The sequence below is a fragment of the Plasmodium cynomolgi genome, chromosome 6 (genome assembly GCF_000321355.1).
Source record: "Plasmodium cynomolgi strain B DNA, chromosome 6, whole genome shotgun sequence".
Taxonomy (NCBI): Eukaryota; Apicomplexa; class Aconoidasida; order Haemosporida; family Plasmodiidae; genus Plasmodium; species Plasmodium cynomolgi.
The window spans coordinates 523008-539235 of record NC_020399.1 but is presented as its reverse complement, the minus strand read 5'-3'; the positions used below and the strand labels follow the sequence as shown (position 1 = coordinate 539235).

At 48.3% G+C, this 16228-nt stretch overlaps 3 protein-coding genes across 3 annotated transcripts; 1 reads left to right on the top strand and 2 right to left on the bottom strand.

The window, feature by feature from the left end:
• Positions 1–1118: 1118 nt before the first annotated feature.
• Positions 1119–7013, top strand: PCYB_062110 (hypothetical protein; the record flags this gene model as incomplete). The annotated part of the gene is made up of 5 exons (XM_004221378.1): positions 1119–2508; positions 2776–3497; positions 3996–4386; positions 4456–4563; positions 4671–7013. The coding sequence occupies 5 exons, from the start codon at positions 1119–1121 to the stop codon at positions 4718–4720; spliced, it is 2661 nt and encodes an 886-aa protein (XP_004221426.1). The 3' UTR covers positions 4721–7013.
• A 920-nt stretch (positions 7014–7933) lies between these two features.
• On the bottom strand, positions 7934–8472 carry PCYB_062100 (biotin--[acetyl-CoA-carboxylase] synthetase; the record flags this gene model as incomplete). The annotated part of the gene is made up of 1 exon (XM_004221377.1): positions 7934–8472. A coding segment is annotated over one exon (537 nt), but the record flags the coding sequence as incomplete, so codon positions are not given.
• Positions 8473–10421: 1949 nt separating this feature from the next.
• Positions 10422–11587, bottom strand: PCYB_062090 (40S ribosomal protein; the record flags this gene model as incomplete). Its single annotated transcript, XM_004221376.1, has 2 exons — positions 10422–11150; positions 11525–11587. 2 exons carry the CDS (start codon positions 11585–11587, stop codon positions 10422–10424), a joined length of 792 nt encoding a protein of 263 aa, XP_004221424.1.
• Between the last annotated feature and the right edge of the window lie 4641 nt (positions 11588–16228).

Below are 16228 nucleotides of genomic sequence, written 5' to 3'. Positions count from 1 at the left end.
AAAAAAAAAGAGGCGAACGTGTGAGAATGCAACCTGATAGGCATACACAACCTGTGGAGCAATCGATAAAGAAAACATCCTTCCAGGGGGGAGTTTTTTTTTTTTTTTCCTCCTTACACATCCAAGCGATTCTTTTGTTGTTTTCCCCTTTGCTACTTCTGCCCCCCTGCGACGTTGCGTATTCCCCTGGCAGCAGCAACCAACACGGAAATACAGGCAACGAAATGGTGAAGAATTCTCTCCCTGCATTTTTAAGTGAGTGTACAAGTGAGAGGCAACCAACCAATAAACTAACAAACCAGCTAACAAAGCAAGCAAGCAACCAACCAACTGACAAACCAACCAACTGACAAACCAACCAACTGACAAACCAACCAACTGACAAACCAACCAACTGACAAACCAACCAACTAACAAACCAACCAAGCTGTGCTTAATTTTGGCGCCACATGCGCATGTCAAGTGCCCAGCTGCACGTCGGCACGCATAAGCGCGCATGCAGAAGCACACGCCACCTGTGCACCAGCACCCCCATGAAAGGCAACACGTTTTTCTTTAGCCCCTGAGAAATTACACTGCGCGTGGGGTCATCCATGTGATGATTTTTTTTTCCTCCTTTTAAGTTCACGTGATTGTTTGTGAGTGACGCTCCCTGGGTTCATTTCCTGCACGTGTGTACCTCACGGGGAAGCCTCCGCATGCATCAACATCGTCACTACCATCGCCACAACCGTCACCACGACCATCGCCACCGCCACTATTTACCACTCGGCCTTATTTACCATTCGTTGTGAGTTCTTTTTTCCCATTTCGCATGACGTCACGGCAACGAGAGAAGCGCTAGAGGGAACAACCCTGCGAGAGGAATTTTCACGAGCTGGGTGCAGCATACATTGAGTCATCCCAACCAACAGGAAAATAAAAAAACGGTTTAGAGGAAAAAGGGGAGAGGACCTTGCAAGAGAGACCTACTGGTAAAGTGGCAGATTAAGCAGCGATTTTTTAAAGGGGGTGCCACACAGGTACGTATATACAGGAAGGTACATAAAGGTAGGCACCCACGCTGGGACCATCTGCCACTCCTTCGAAACGAAAAACGGGAAAAGCAAAAAAAGGAGATGCCAGAAAAGTTGAGCTTTGAGAAGGACGCACCCCTGGGGGAAGTGCCACGGGAGGAGTTGCCCTCGGGAGGGATGCACTTTGGGGGATCACACTTTGGGGGAATACACACGGGAGGATTACACACGGAAGGAATACACACGGAAGGGTTACACACAGAAGCATTACTCTCAGAAGCATTACACTCGGAAGGAGTGCACCACGAAATATACACACCTCAGGTAGAGCTTCCCATAAATGAGTGGGTTGGTGACTCAGGAGATGGTTCAACAAACCGTGCAAGAACCAACCGAGTAGACGCGCTGGAAATGATAAAAACAAATGAGGTAACTCTGTTGGAGTCGCTAAACGATTCAACGTGTAACATATTGAAGAATCGACATGTGCTGCGTGACCAGGGAGGAGTGTGGACAAGCGGAAGAGACAGACCTAACGGGATTGAAGCGACACACGACATAATAGAGAAGCAAGATCCGGATAGGGATGCAAATAATAGCATTTTTAATTTATACCAAAGAAAGTACAGAGGGGGAGAATTACCCAGCGGGGTGAGTTCACTACAACAGATGATGGAGAGAGAGACCCACGCGGAAGAGACACTAGTGCTTAGCAAAAGGGATGAGTTAGAAGACACCAGTTGTGGGGGTGGAGAAAGGGATGAACCAATTAACGAACTTTATTCGTGGGGGAACCACAACTTTTTTAATCGAGGGATGGCACCCCAGGGACATATCGAGACGGCCTTTTGTTTGGGGAATAGCGACACGAATTGCTTTGCGCGTGCGACAGGTGGGGAAGGCCTCCATGGTGCAGAAGGTCTCTATGGTGGGGAAGGCCTCTATGATGGAGAAGGCTTCCATCGTGGGGAAGGCCTCTATGGTGGAGAAGGCCTCCATCGTGGGGAAGACCTCTATGGTGGAGATACCCCCCCGGGGGAGTACCCCCTACGTGGAGCCTCTCCCATGGGACTTCCAAACAAAGGTGAAGACGCCACGCTTAACCACATGCACAAAAGGGGGTGCTCCTTTGACATATCGGAGAGGTCCCCTCCTGATGGATCCCCTCCTGATAGGCCCCATTCTGATAAGTCCCCTCCCGATGCGTACGACAGAAGCGGCTACCACTACATCGGTGGAGGTGCCCCCCATGTGAAAAGCCCCCTACTGAAGGAACGAACGCATTACTACGGAGTGAAGTTCGATGGGGAGGACGAAGACGAGACGGGGACAGTCCCAAAAGGGGGATGCTGTCCTCCCGTAAAAAATAAGTGTAGCGGGTGTACTGGGTGTACTGGGTGTAGCGGGTGTAGCAGTAGTGGGGCACTGCCAGGGGACTTCTCCCAGGAGGGATGCGAAAGCGAGAAGCCGTTCGTCTTGAATCACTTGAGCAGTTGCGAAGATAATCCGATGGTTTATGGGCAGACGGAGGCAACCCACTTGAGGATGAATTTAAGTCGGGTGCCCGCTCGACCGATCGTACATCCCGCGGCGGCAGTGCAGTGCCACCAGGGGAGGGAGCATCATCAGCAGCAGTATCAGCAGTATCAGCATCAGGCGCATCTTCAACCGCATCACCAGCAGGAGGACACCATTTTGCTGAACCCAGTGAATTACCCCCACGGAAGGGTTAAGAACGGGTGTTATGAATCCTCATCAGTGGGAGGAAGCTACAAAGGAGAAACACTCCTTTTAGGGTCTCGGGCTCTCCAAATGGCAAGTACAGACGGAGCTTCCACAAAGAACACGTTCGACTTCGTACCCCTCGAGAACATCCATGTGAACGATACGAATGTGTTCAGGAGGAAACAAGAAGGCGTAACGATTAGTTTAAAGGGAGACCTAAATGGAGAGAAGAGTCACGTTGGGGAATTGATGCGTCTTAGGACGATAGGAAGCTCCCAAAACGAACGTCTAAATCGTCTCTGTATTGGAAACCAATTGGGCATTCGCCTCGATGAGGGGGAGGTCTCTACAGGAGAGCAAACGTTTTGTAGACTTAAAACGGATAGAGGAAGCAACGAGTGCTCCTACAGGGAGAGCAAACGTCTTAGCCAGAATGCCGAGGAGAAGGTGAACATGCAGATATGCGACCTGTTGGGATGCACCTCACGAGTTTCTGCTTTTTACGGGGGAGATGAGCAAACAGGAGGGGGAGACCCCAGGGGGGGGGACTCCAGAGTGGGGGACTTTAGAGTGGAAGACTTCAGAGTGGAAGACTTCAGAGTGGAACCCCCCAGAGTGGAAACCCCACAACAGATGATGGACCCGCTTTCCTTCATCAGAGGAACAAAGCACGCAGGGAGACTACCCCCTACCGATACGTACCATTTAAATGACTTCATAATTTGGGACTCCCCCTATTTGATTGGAAATAAATTAGTAACACCCCCCCCCTCCACAGAGAAGGACCCCCCAAAGCTAATCCGCTGTGAAGGCTTGCACTGGGGGGAGAGCACCTTGGGGAGGGACACACACCACGTGGAGGAGCACCACGTGGAGACACGCAATGTGGAGGAACAGAGCGTGGAGACACACAACGTGGAGACACACAACGTGGAGACACACAACGTGGAGACAGACAAGACATACAATCATCATCATCATCTCATAAGGGTAGAAAATATGTTCGAGGAGGAGACGGTCGATGTGGTTAGAAATGGCGAAGGGAGGGGGACTCCTCAAATGGTACTGTGTGATGATAAACGGGGGGACACACACAACAGGGAGAAGTTCATCGGGGAGAAGTCCATCGGGGAGAACCTCACTCAGGAGAAGCCTAACCGGAGAGAGGCAAATATAGGGACCCCCCCCTTTGGCAGGAACCATGCGCCGAAGACACACATGCTTCGAGGCGGTATGCTGTACGATCCCAACGAGGAAGCAACAGTTGGGAAGCGAAGCACCTTCCCTTCGATCGTTACTCCAGTGGTGCCATGTCGAGATGGTCACCAGCCCAGGGTGGTTAGTAGCAACACATATCAGTCCCCATCAAAATGCACAGACCTGCCCTTCGATCAGAAAATCAGTAATACTCATATGGGTAGAGACATATCAGGAGGTAACAGAATGGAGAGGGTCCCCTATGCGCAATTTGGCAGCTGCACTGAAGAGGGAGGAAGGGGGGGGGTTAAGGATCCCTTTTTATACAGCAGTAGGGGGGATAACCCTTGGGCATTTCAGCGGAAGAAGGATATTTTTTCACACAACAGAGGCGAAGTGAACAAAAAGGAGTTGACCTACACGCAGAAGTTATTTGCTAGCCCCTATCGTCATGAAGAAAAAGGGACCTTAGAGAATCCGACACGCGGAGGTGCACACAGTGGAGAGGGTGGGATAAATGAGAGCAGTCGTGGAGAGGGCTATCGAGACGGAAACTATCGTGAAGGCACCTATCGTGAAGGCGCCCATCTTGAAGGCACCCATCTTGAAGGCACCCATCGTGACGGTGCCGCGTGCTTCTCCGCTCCAAGCGCTAGACCTGTGTGCACCCCCCCCGGGGAGAAGCCATGGGATGATAATAACCCGCTGGCTCTTTCCCTGCCTATTTCGAAGGCAGACAAAGGATGCTCACCAGGAGGACAGACACACACGACCTGTGGTGACAGTTTCACGAAGAAGGAAATTCCAAGAGGGACCTATGGTAGGGGAATTACAAACGTTGGGGAACCAAGAAACGCACTCAAGGATAGCAATGTGAATTTGCTGAAGTATTTTAAGATGAATTTCGAGAGGGGGAGGTTCGCCAGCGTTGGGGGTGCTCGTCTTGGGGGGGGTGGCTGCAATGGGATGCCCATAATTGGTAGGGGCTCGGATAGGAGCTCTGACAGGAGTTTTGACAGGAGTGTTGACAGAAGTTTTGACAGGAGTGTTGACAGAAGTTTTGACAGGAGATTTGGTAGGACCCCTGACAGGAGCTTTGGTAGGAGGACTCCTCCCCAGCAGAGTGTCTTCTCCCTGAGGCCAACCGATGCGGGGGGTGCGGAGAAGAGCAACCTGTTCGAGTCCGTCGATACGTTCTTTTACAATTTTAAAAAGAGCAAGACTTCCTCCGGGGGGGAGTCTCTCCAGGTGGAGGCGCGCACTGGCGGAGTGGCTGGCGGAGTGGCTGGCGGAGTGACTAGCGGAGTGAATGTCGACCCGGTCTTCGAAATGAATGCTCGTGTGCGCGGCAGCTCGAGTGGCGTCACTCAGCTGGGCACCCCCAGTGGCAGCGTGACGACTACAACCACTACCACCACGACGACGACCACGATGACTACCACTACGATGGGCGCCGTGGGCAGGGGGGCGAACGGAGGAAGCGCCGAAAATGGCGCAAATGGAGGGAACGCAGCGGACGAGGCGAACGCAGCGAACACGGCAAATGCAGCGAACATGGCAAATACTGCGAACACTGCAAATGCTGCGAACACTGCAAACGTAGCGAACAGCGCGGGGGGGCCCGTGCGCAGCGGCAACACCGTCACTGTAACCACCACCAACTGCACGCAGAGGAGGAAGCCGGTGAAGGAGGACGGTCATACGGGTGTGCAGCAGAGAGAAGGGAACAGGGGCGCTCAGGCTCAGCATCCCCCCGCAGCGCAGGAGGAAAAAGAAAAAGAAAAAGAAGAAAAAGAAAAAGAGGATGGAGAAGACGACGAAAAGGACGGACAGGACGAAAAAGACGAAGACGAAAAAGACGAAGACGAACAGGACGAAGACGAACAGGACGAGGAAACGAAAAACAAACACGAGCAGGAGGAGGAGCATGCTCAAAGGAAAGAAAAAATAATTTTAACAATTCAGTGGAACATAAAAAAGATTTCCTTACTCTGTTCGAGCGAGAACTACTTCGTTGTATCTCCAGAATACAAAACAGAGACCCTCATCAACGAGTTCTTTATCCTGTTAAATATAAACAATGACTTGCATATTTTGATGGAAAACTCCTTTGACCTTCTATTCTCCTACACAGGATTCTGTGACATTCTTTTTTCAGTTACGTGTGGAATTTATCAGAAGAAATTTTGCTCGTATGACTGCTCTACACTACCTTGGTTTGGATTTAATAAGTGGGGTATTTTAAAAAACTGCATGGAGAATGATAGCATATCTATCACCGTTGATATTCATGAGATTCGAAGGAAGGACTCTCTTAAGGAGGTATTTCTGAGCAATGTAGTATCATCTATGAGGAGTACTAATGGAAGTTTCGACTTTAAGGAGGGCACCTCTACTTCGTTGGCAGCTCTTGTGGAGGAGGGGGAGAAGGAGAAGGAGGAGGAGAAGGGGGAGAAAAAGAAGGAGGAGAAGAAGGGCCCTTCTTGCATGATTGCCACGGCATCCGCTACAACTGCTGCTAGCTCCTCTCCTCTCGATGGGGGACGCCATAGACGAAGCCAAAAATGCTTCTTCCCTCAAAGTGTATCTACCACAACCGAATCTTGCAACAAATTCGTCGCTCCCAATGTGAAGAAAAGACACACAGGCAGCATGCACATGGCTAGTACGCGCCCGAGTGCAATCCAATGGCATACCAAACAAACCAGCATGAATAACTGGAACGGAAAAATGACAAGTCAGGAAATGGTCAGAAGCAACAGAGAGACCAACCCATCGCACGGGAATAAGCTATACAAAATGATGAAAAAAAATCTGTACGCTCATAAAATAATTGAGGTGTGTTCCCCCTTGGAGCGTGATCATGCAGGGGGGGTAGTTCAACTGTCTCAGGGGATTCAGGAAGGGACTCCCTTCTCCAAAGGCACCTCTGGCAGCACTGTTCAGAGAGCCACTAAATGTGGTGGCAGTGAATGTGTCGGTCAACCCATCGTGCAGCTGGAACGTTCATCTCAAATGAAGAAGGAGGGCCCGTTCGGAAAGGACTCCCCCCAGAAGGGAGGCAACCAATGTTAAGGTACCCCACGGGGTGTTACCAAATGAGGAGCTGCCCCACGGGGTGTAACCAAATGAGGAGCTACCCAGTAGAGAGGGAAAATCCCTTGGGGGAGGAGGGGCCACTTTGGAAGACCGATTATTCGAAGAGCGGGGAGGATAGGCTCTCCACCCCGGTGGGTTCCTCTCAGGATGGAAGCATCCCAACAGGAAGAGCATCTCCTCCAGGAAAGGCACCACATGATACCCCACCCCCTATTGATCATCCCCCGATGGGTGCACGAACAATGTTCACACCTTACACACAATTGATAGCGCGGCGGAGGCCCCGTCGCTGCCCCGTCGCTGCCCCGTCGCTGTCCTGTTGCTGCCCCGTTGCTGCCCCGTTTTGTTACTTCCCCCCCCTGCCAACTCGAACCTCCCTTCCCTTTCGACCTGTGTCCCCAAGTGATAACCCCTTTTTTTATGCGTATTGAAAAAATGCACATCCCTGTACATGTGTATTTTTGGAAGGAGGGAGGGGAGGAGGCTTCGCCTCTTCTTTGATGCCCCAGGCCGTATTGCTTCCTTCGAAGGGGAGGAAACTCCCCAGAAGGGGTGACTTGACCCCCCTGGGGAAAGGCTTCGAACGGAGAGTGGACGCTCACTTTGGCTAAAATGAACTACAACGCTGTTGTTACTGTTGCAAAAGGAAAAAAAAAAGGGAAAGAATAAAAGAGGGAGTAATGCATACGAGTAACGCATACGAGTAACGCATACGAGTAACGCACGGTGCTCAGTGTGTCGGGCGCTCTGCATCTGTACTGCCGCGTGCAGAAGGTGGCTTCCTATGGGCGAAGAGGTGGGGGCACCTTCACCTACGCCCACGTTTGCTTCAGTTTGCCTCAGTTTGCCGCAGCTTGCCTCAAGCTCCACGTCCTGTTTCACGCCTACTTCGAATCTCAGCCGGTGCGGCCATCGAAGAGGCGCAGGTGCCCCGTGTTCACGCGGACGAGCTCGTTCTTGCCCCGCAGGAGTAGGAGAGAGCCGTCGTGGAGCAACCCTTGGAGGTGCCCATCAATCAACTCGTGATCTGTATCGACCAGGACGTTCCTGTCTTTGTACAAAAGCCTCGGTGTTATGTAATCCAGGAAGCAAGAAAATCCCTCCTCTCTCAGTTGGGTCAATACTGCATTCAAATTGTTGATCAGCTTTTCCGTGACCTCCTCTACTGATGGCATTAAATACAAGCTGTTAAAATCTCGTTGTAGTTCCTTCTCCACGCAAGTGTAGTTATTACCCAGGAGGTTATTCTTATCTCTTAGGGTTAAGTTAATGCCTATGCCAATCATCACACATACGTAACGGTTTAGCAACGAGGGAAAGTCATCCAGGTAGTATAAGTTCACAAGACATCCGGATATTTTTTTTTCGTTTACTAGCACATCATTAATCCATTTGATCTGTGTTACCAAATGGAATTGCTCCAACGTTTTGCTCACTGCCACGGTGGAGGTTTGTGCTAGGTATTTGACTTTTTCTATTTCTTCCCTTTTCCATAAAAGAACAAAGGTCGCAAAAATATTTCCTCTTTCCGATAACCATATTCTTTCTTGCTTCTTCTTCGTGTCTGTTGTCCCGATTCCATTTGTCTGTTCGTTGCAAGTCACCACCACTATGTTTTTTTCGTTTTGTATGACTTCATTTTGTAGGAGACGTGCCATGTTCCGTTTGCAGTACAGCTGGGTGGAGTCTAGCACGTCGAAGTGCAGGCGCAGAGCACCCACTTCAGGGTACCACCTTTGGAAAGCGGCGGGGGGGTCCATCTGGTGGGGGGGCTCCTCTCACGGGGGAATAAATGGGTTGCTCCTCTCACGGGGGGAATAAATGGGAGTGATCTTCCCGCGGTTGCTTTCCCCTATTTAAGTGCTTCCACCTCTGTGGAGGTATCTTTCACTATAAATAGCGAAACCGGTGACCTTCTTCTACTTCTGCTTCTTCCGCTTCTTCTGCTTCCTCTCCTTTTTTTTCTCTCTCTTTGTTAAAAAGATTACGTTCGGCTCGCATACAGGTGTGGAAAATCTCCCTGTGAGATAAGTGCCTCCCGGAAAATAGCCCCCTCGTGCAACTGCGCATGCATGGCCGCCACGGCTCTACATGCTTGCATTTTTACATGCACATTTTTGTGTACACTTTTGTGTGCTTCCTTGATTTCTTTTTCTCTGAATTTTGGTGCACGCTGCTTTGCCTGCGTGCATGCATGCCTTCTTGCTTTTTTTCCCTATGTGGTTGCACACCGTTGTTTTCCCCGCGCGGGGGGAAAACCACATGCGGGGCAGAATTATTTATTTTGCTGCGTTTCTGCTTCGTTGTTTTGTTACATTTCTGCATCGTTATCTTTCCACTTCGCTATTTTATTTTATTTTTTTTTTTTGATAGTAGGGCTAGCCAAAAGTGGACGAACGCGGCACAAACGAGCGCATCTTAACCGTACGCAATGTGGTTCGACAACTGGGGGGAAAAAGGGGAAGGGACGTGCCCATGGGCGTTGGTTGCCACTCATGTTGGAGACCACTCGCCGCGTCTTGTTAGGGGTACTCAACTGCGTGACGTGGAAAGGAGTCCTAGCCATTTTGGAGAATGATTTTTTGCCCCTTTTTTGCCTGACCTGCAAGGTGATTTTTTATTCGTTATTTTGAAAAGTGCCTTTTTTGCCCTTTTTTGCCCTTTTTTGCCCTTTTTTGCCTGACCGACAAGGTGATTTTTTATTCGTTATTTTGAAAAGTGCTTTTTTTGCCTCTTTTTTACCTGACCGGCAAGGTGATTTTCCCCCCGTTGGAAATGAACACTTGGCAGAACGTGGGGAGCGGTGTGGTGTGGAGCTAAATGGGAAGACCCAGCCCAGCAACGTCTCTATAAGGAGAGGAAAACACCATATCTGCACAGAGCGTGGAGACCACCACATGCTTACTCTCCCACCTTCCCGCGATTAATCTACTTGTAGATTTCACATGGACGTATATTTTTTTTTTTTTTTTTTGATCCGTTATACCGTTTAAATGACCACACATTGGTACATATAAATAGTTTATTTTTATATATGTGGTTAATTAAAAAAAAAAAAAAAAATGTATGCAAGCTACACGTGAGGAAACACAAGGGAATAAAAGGTGGATAAAAATTATAAAGCACAATAAGCTAAAAGTGTGCAGAAAGAGGGATGCACAACTGTGCGTTTTGGTATATTCTCGGTGGGAGCTCCGCTTGGTTGGTGCGCCGCTTTCGCTGGAGTGCCGCTTGGTTGGAACTTCATGGCAGTCCGCCAAGTGTGCCATTCACGTGCATGCACACGCCGGTGTATGGGCGATATGTCAGGAAGAGTCGCTGATTACACATACTTGCTCATAAGGGGAAAATCCTGGGTTGGTTACCCCCCCTCCCCTTTCTCTCCTACCACTCATCCGCGGCAATAGGATTTTTCCATTCCTCATTCGCATTGTCATTCCATTCTTCCTTCTTATTCCATTCCTCATATGGAGCCTCCGTAGCAAATTGGTTCTCAGCCAAGTGAGGAGCAGCGGGAGCTGTTTCCTCTATTGCTAAATTTTTTAATTCAAACTGTTCAGGGTCTCTCCACAAAAACATATCTACCATTACTTTCCATGGCTTAGATCTTGGCAGAGTTCCTTTTAGGTATAAGACTTCTTGTGCTAGGAGCCAATACATCAGTGCTATGGATTCCTTTCCTTTATTGTTACATGGGATGGCAATGTCTACATGTTCTAGGGGAGAATCCGAATCACATAGCGCGATGACGGGTATGTTGGCATATGCTGATTCTTTAACCGGTTGTGCATCTGTCCTTGGATCTGTTACAATTAACAATCTAGGTTCTGTAAATTTTTGAATAATTTGATTCGTCAACATACCAGGGGTCCATCTTCCTGCTATTGCTTGTGCTCCTGTGTACTGCGCGAACTTCAAAACTGCTCTGCTTCCAAATGGTCTAGCTGACACCACCACTACGTCTGCTGGGTTGTTAATTGCTACTATGATTCGCGCGGCCAGCTGCAGCTTCTCGTACGTCTTCGCCAAGTTGAGGATGTGAACGCCGTCCTTCGCCCTCGTGTATACGTACCTCTTCATTTTGTTTTCCAGGTTCTTCGTTCCGATGTGGACCTGAAGGGGTAGCGGGGGGACACATGGGAAGGGATCTTCGCAAAGCGGCTCTGCGGAGAAGCGGCCCTGTGGAGAAGCGGCCCTGTGGAGAAGCGGCCCTGTGGAGAAGCGGCCCTGTGGAGAAGCGGCCCTGTGGAGAAGCGGCCCTGTGGAGAAGCGGCCCTGTGGAGAAGCGGCTCTGCGGAGAAGCGGCTCTGCGGAGAAGCGGCTACCCTATGCAATGCTACGCTGTGGGGGGGAGGGCCTCCTCCCGGCCTGAGTCACTCCCCCTGGTAAGGGCATATACATTTGCAAAGCCACCCCTCTGGGGTAGAGGGGCCCCCCCTCCCCTCACTCGGAGGACTCCCCAGTGCAGCTCATCATCCAGTGCTTACCTTACAGATGAGCATCTTCGCGATGCTTTCCTCCTTGGGGGACTGCACTTTCTTACTCGACATTTTTTTTTTTTTTTTTTCTAAAGTTATACGAGATGGGGGTGTGATAATATCTTAGCCTAGTATACTGCGTTGTTTAAATTATTTCACTTTTGCTATGCGTGCCAAAATGGGCTATGCTCACCTTTCGTGTTTTTTTTTTTTTTTTTTTTTTTTTTTTTTGTCACTATGATGAGTGGTAGAAGGTTATTTTCTATAGGGACGTTTATTTGATACTTTTTGATGTATGCTTCTTTTTGCGTAAATCTTTGAGGGTTAAAAAATTTTTTTTTTTTATCTGTAAAAATGGGTATATGCAATTGCGGTATGGGAAAAAAGGCCTCGTTCACCTTGCGTGGAAGCGGAGTGAACTCCGTTTTGCGTTTTTTCACCCCTATGCGCGAGATGGACTTAAACAGGAGGTGGAAGTCACAACGATTCGGTTTTCAGCGCAGTTATGCTGAACCCTCACGGGGTCATCACAAAGCGTCGTGCGCATATGACGCCCTCAGGTACATCATATTGTATGCATATAGTATTATGCAAATATGCATTATGCATATAGTGTTATGCATATATGTATATACATTTGCACCGTGGGGGGGGGAAAAAATACCATACCATTCACCATCGGGGACGATCGACGTTGCGAGGGGAGAGGCGTTTGTTTCACCGTTGGGGGTTCGCCAACAAATGAGAAAAGGAGAGAAGTTGCAATATAATTATGCTCTCCTCATATCCCAAGTAAAAGGAATAGGCCAAAAGAGAGGGGCCACCGTCACCGTTCCAGCGACAATACGGCAACGGTACGCTGTTGTGTATGGCTTTTACTTTTCGTAGCAGATGACCCTCCCCCTCCACTTTTTATCGCAAGGAGGTAACTTAACTGCACAAGCGCGTGGTGCGTTAGGTAGGGGCCCCTTTTTCAAAATAGGGCTGCCCCCCATTAGTGGCCCATTTTCACCGCATATGTTTTATGTACTCCGTATAATGCAGTACAGCAGAATAGCGCAGGGCGTTTTTTTTTTTTACAGCCTGTATATAAAAACAGCCCCATCCTTTTAGCCATCTGGTGAATGTGCTTTGGTAATATTCCCCCCTGGATAGAGCTACAAATTCACAAAAAAATGACACCTTTGATGTGGGCCAAAATTATGCATACAGTTAATCGTATTTTCTCTTTGTTTCGTTTTTTTTGTTTTTTTTGTTCTTTTTGTTTTCGTTGAATGTGTTTGAAACATTCTCTTGCAGGTCATACTTTTTTTTCTTTTTTCTTTTTTTTTTCTGCGCGGGGGAATTGAGGGGTGCGCCCTAGCCGCGTTGTGTGGTGCTTGGCGTGTGATCCATCCCTGCTCCTTTTTTTTACCTCCCCAGGTTTTGCGCGTCGTTCTGCGCATCGCTCTGTGCAGTGCAATATTTTAGCATAAATATATTTCTCTTCCACAGTTTCAGTTCCACTTCCACCGCTCCACTTCCACCGCTCCACTTCCACCGCTCCACTTCCACCGCTCCACTTCCACCGCTCCACTTCCACCGCTCCACTTCCACCGCTCCACTTCCACCGCGGCACTTCCTCCCGTTTTGTTGCTTTTTTTTTAACTGCGACGTTGAGCAACATACATGCTGCGTGTTGTCCCCATAAGAAAATCCTTTCGCTGCGTGTTGTCCCCATAAGAAAATCCCTTTGCTCCGCGCTGCCGCTATTATCCTTGGACTCCTCCCCGAACAGGCACATACAGGCTGACCTTTCCGCAGGGGGATATGTTTTTTCCCCCCCTCGATCGCTTCCCTATTCGCCTTTACCTGTTTATACAACGAGTAAGGCATTCCTCCGTTAGTTGTTTCTCCCCGTGGAAACGTAAAAATTGCATTTTCGTCGCACCGTAAGTGTGTCAAATGGGATTTAAAAAAAATTCCTCTACAAAGAGCCACATTTTGCAGAAAGGAGCGATGGACGGGTGGGAAAAGTCCCCTTTTCCGCATGACAAAAAATGTGAAAAAGGAAAAAAAAAAAAAAATTCACCGCCACAATATTTGTGTTTATCGTGTTTACCGTGTTTACCATTTGGAAGGTTTAAGAAATGCCAAAGTGGGTCGGTGTGGGGGGAGTTGCAAAAGGGTCCGCTTGTCTGAGGATATCCCATTTATCCCATTTGGGGTGGTGCTACAAGCGAGGCGGTTCTTTTCACGGCGAAAAGGATTGTTAATGAAACGTAGGGCTTCTTCCCCACGAGGCGGAGCAAACAGTTCGCCACTCACCACATTTATGGACCCCCCCCTGGGGGCTGTGGAGCAGTAGCTCATCGCAGTGGTATCACAATACGCGCGAAACAAAATTGTCCCAAAATGCTCCCTCACGTGCTTCCACCCCAGTTGCCCACATGACATTTACCATTTTTTCTTCACATTTTCTGGTCGAAAAATTGAAGGGGGCGCTTTTCCCCGCAGAAGGAAATTAAATTGCGCATTTGCCTGACCGTGCCACTTCCACATGTGGGGGAATAAATATGAAGGACAAAAACATATAAATCGTAACAACTGAACAGGTGAGGTCAAAAAGGAAAAGGTTGCCTTCCCCGTGCACACATAAAAAGTGCGCATGGGTACGTATACATGTCTGTACCCATGCACATACATTTTTGCCGCGCTGAGGTTGTAAAGTCTCCCAGCGTGTGACACCCATGTGGAGTAGCGGAGTGTGTCCGGTTTGTTCAAATGGGTTGACCGGATGGCCGATTGTCTGCTTCCCTCCGCAGTAAAAGTTAAAACGACGAGTTCGACGAGTTGGGCCTCATCTGCGAGTGCGGGACGAATAGGATGCTCCCCTTTATTGTATGAGCGAAGCCATGCAAAGGTGCCACTGTGGAAAAAAAAAAAAAAAAAAAAAAAAAAAAAAACTGTTCCACAAGCAGATGCTCAGCACGTACATGTGCGCACAGACAGGGGGCATATTCATGTGCCGCTTCACTTGCCTGTTTTGCATTTTTCTGTTTTTTTTTCTTTATTTTTTCTTTTTTTCTTTTTCCTTTTGCGTCTCCCTTCAATTGGTTTTCCCACGAGTTATCCAATTCGTCCTTTGTTCAAAAAAATACACACTTCAAAAGTTCGACCAACGTTTCACGAACCCTACATTTGCGTAAACGCATTTTGCGTCCTCACATATGAACACCCGAGCTCCCCCATCTTTGCACGATTTTCAAACCTTTTAGAATGTCTCACCACGTGGCACGGCAAAAACAGATGGAGTACATTTACTCGAGAAGTTTCCTTAGAAAGGTAGCAACTCGAGCGTTAAGGAAAAGGGGCAAGCTCCCATCCCCGGACTGGTTTTCGCCATGCAGCGCTAACAAGAATTCCCCCCTTTTTGTATGAACAAGTCATATTTATTTTTTTTACCTTGCACAGCTGCATCGTTTACATCTTGCTCAAATGTGTGTAAATAGCTATTTTTTTTTTTTTTTTTTTTTTTTTTTAATTTTGCCTGACTTGGTCATAATTTTTTTCAAAAATGTGAGCAGCGTGCGTTTTTACTCTTTTTCTGCGCTTCCTTGAGGAAAACTACCAAATTGCAACGCTTTCGATCTGTTGTAAAGGAGGTTTCCGTTCTACATTGGCGTTTGCATCTCTGTTTGTTCCGCATCCAGTTTATCTTTTTAGTTCCTTCCGTTTGGCATTATATAACCGCCCATCAGTCTGTTTCGATCTGCTCGGATGTTCACCTTCCTGCTTTGCTTCTTTACATAACGTGTTCGTTTTTTTTCTCTTCAAAAGGGGGAAGAAAATACTACGCTGTTTAGGAGCCTTTTCGCGCAGCGCGCAAATGGCGTATATTTATGTAACACATTTTTACGTGCATTTTTGGGTACTTCCTCCCCTTAGCGTATGGTAAATTTTGTTCGTTTGGCTCTGTTCTGTTTCGTTCTGCTCCGTTCCATTTCGTTCTTTTTCGTGCTTTTTTTTTTTCTCATTTTGCGTCGCCGCGCTTATTGAACATACTGCGCGTATTTTTTCCTGCCACGCGGGGTGCGTACCGGGGGGCTCTCAGTTCGGTGCTTGCGCGAGGGGGTTGCGCTTGACGTTTGAAGCGGTTTCTCAGGGGGGAAACGCAAAGTGGCGAGGTGGCAAATTGGCAAAGTGGCAGAAATGTGAAAACATGAAAATCGCTAAAAGCTAAAATGCCAAGTGGCAAACTGGCAAATGTTTTTCCCTTTGCACATCCCCGCTCTCCCCACTCTTCACCCAACAGAGCCTAGCATATTTATCCGGGCACAAGCCAGATGAGGCGGCGCCTAAACCTACGAGACCGTTACACAAGTACGAGCCGCAAAATAAAAGGATCCAAGTGCGGACCGGTCACTTAGCGTGGGTTCTTACCACGTGCGTCTCGCCAATGAATGGTGTGCACTAATTATTTTTGTGAACAAGCACTAACGACATCATTTTTTTTTTTCTTCCCCTTTCTCTTCTTTACCTCCTTAGAAAAAAAAGGCCACTATTTCGCTCAGGAGGAGTGAAAAAAAAAAGAAAATTTTATTCTAAGTATTGAGGTCACCTAGTGAAGAACAAATCTGCATTTGGTTCGCAGTGCGGAAGGTTAAGCGAAAGAAAAAAAGGAAAAAAAAGGAAAAAAAAGAAAGAAAAAAGGAAAAAGGAAAAAACAGAAAA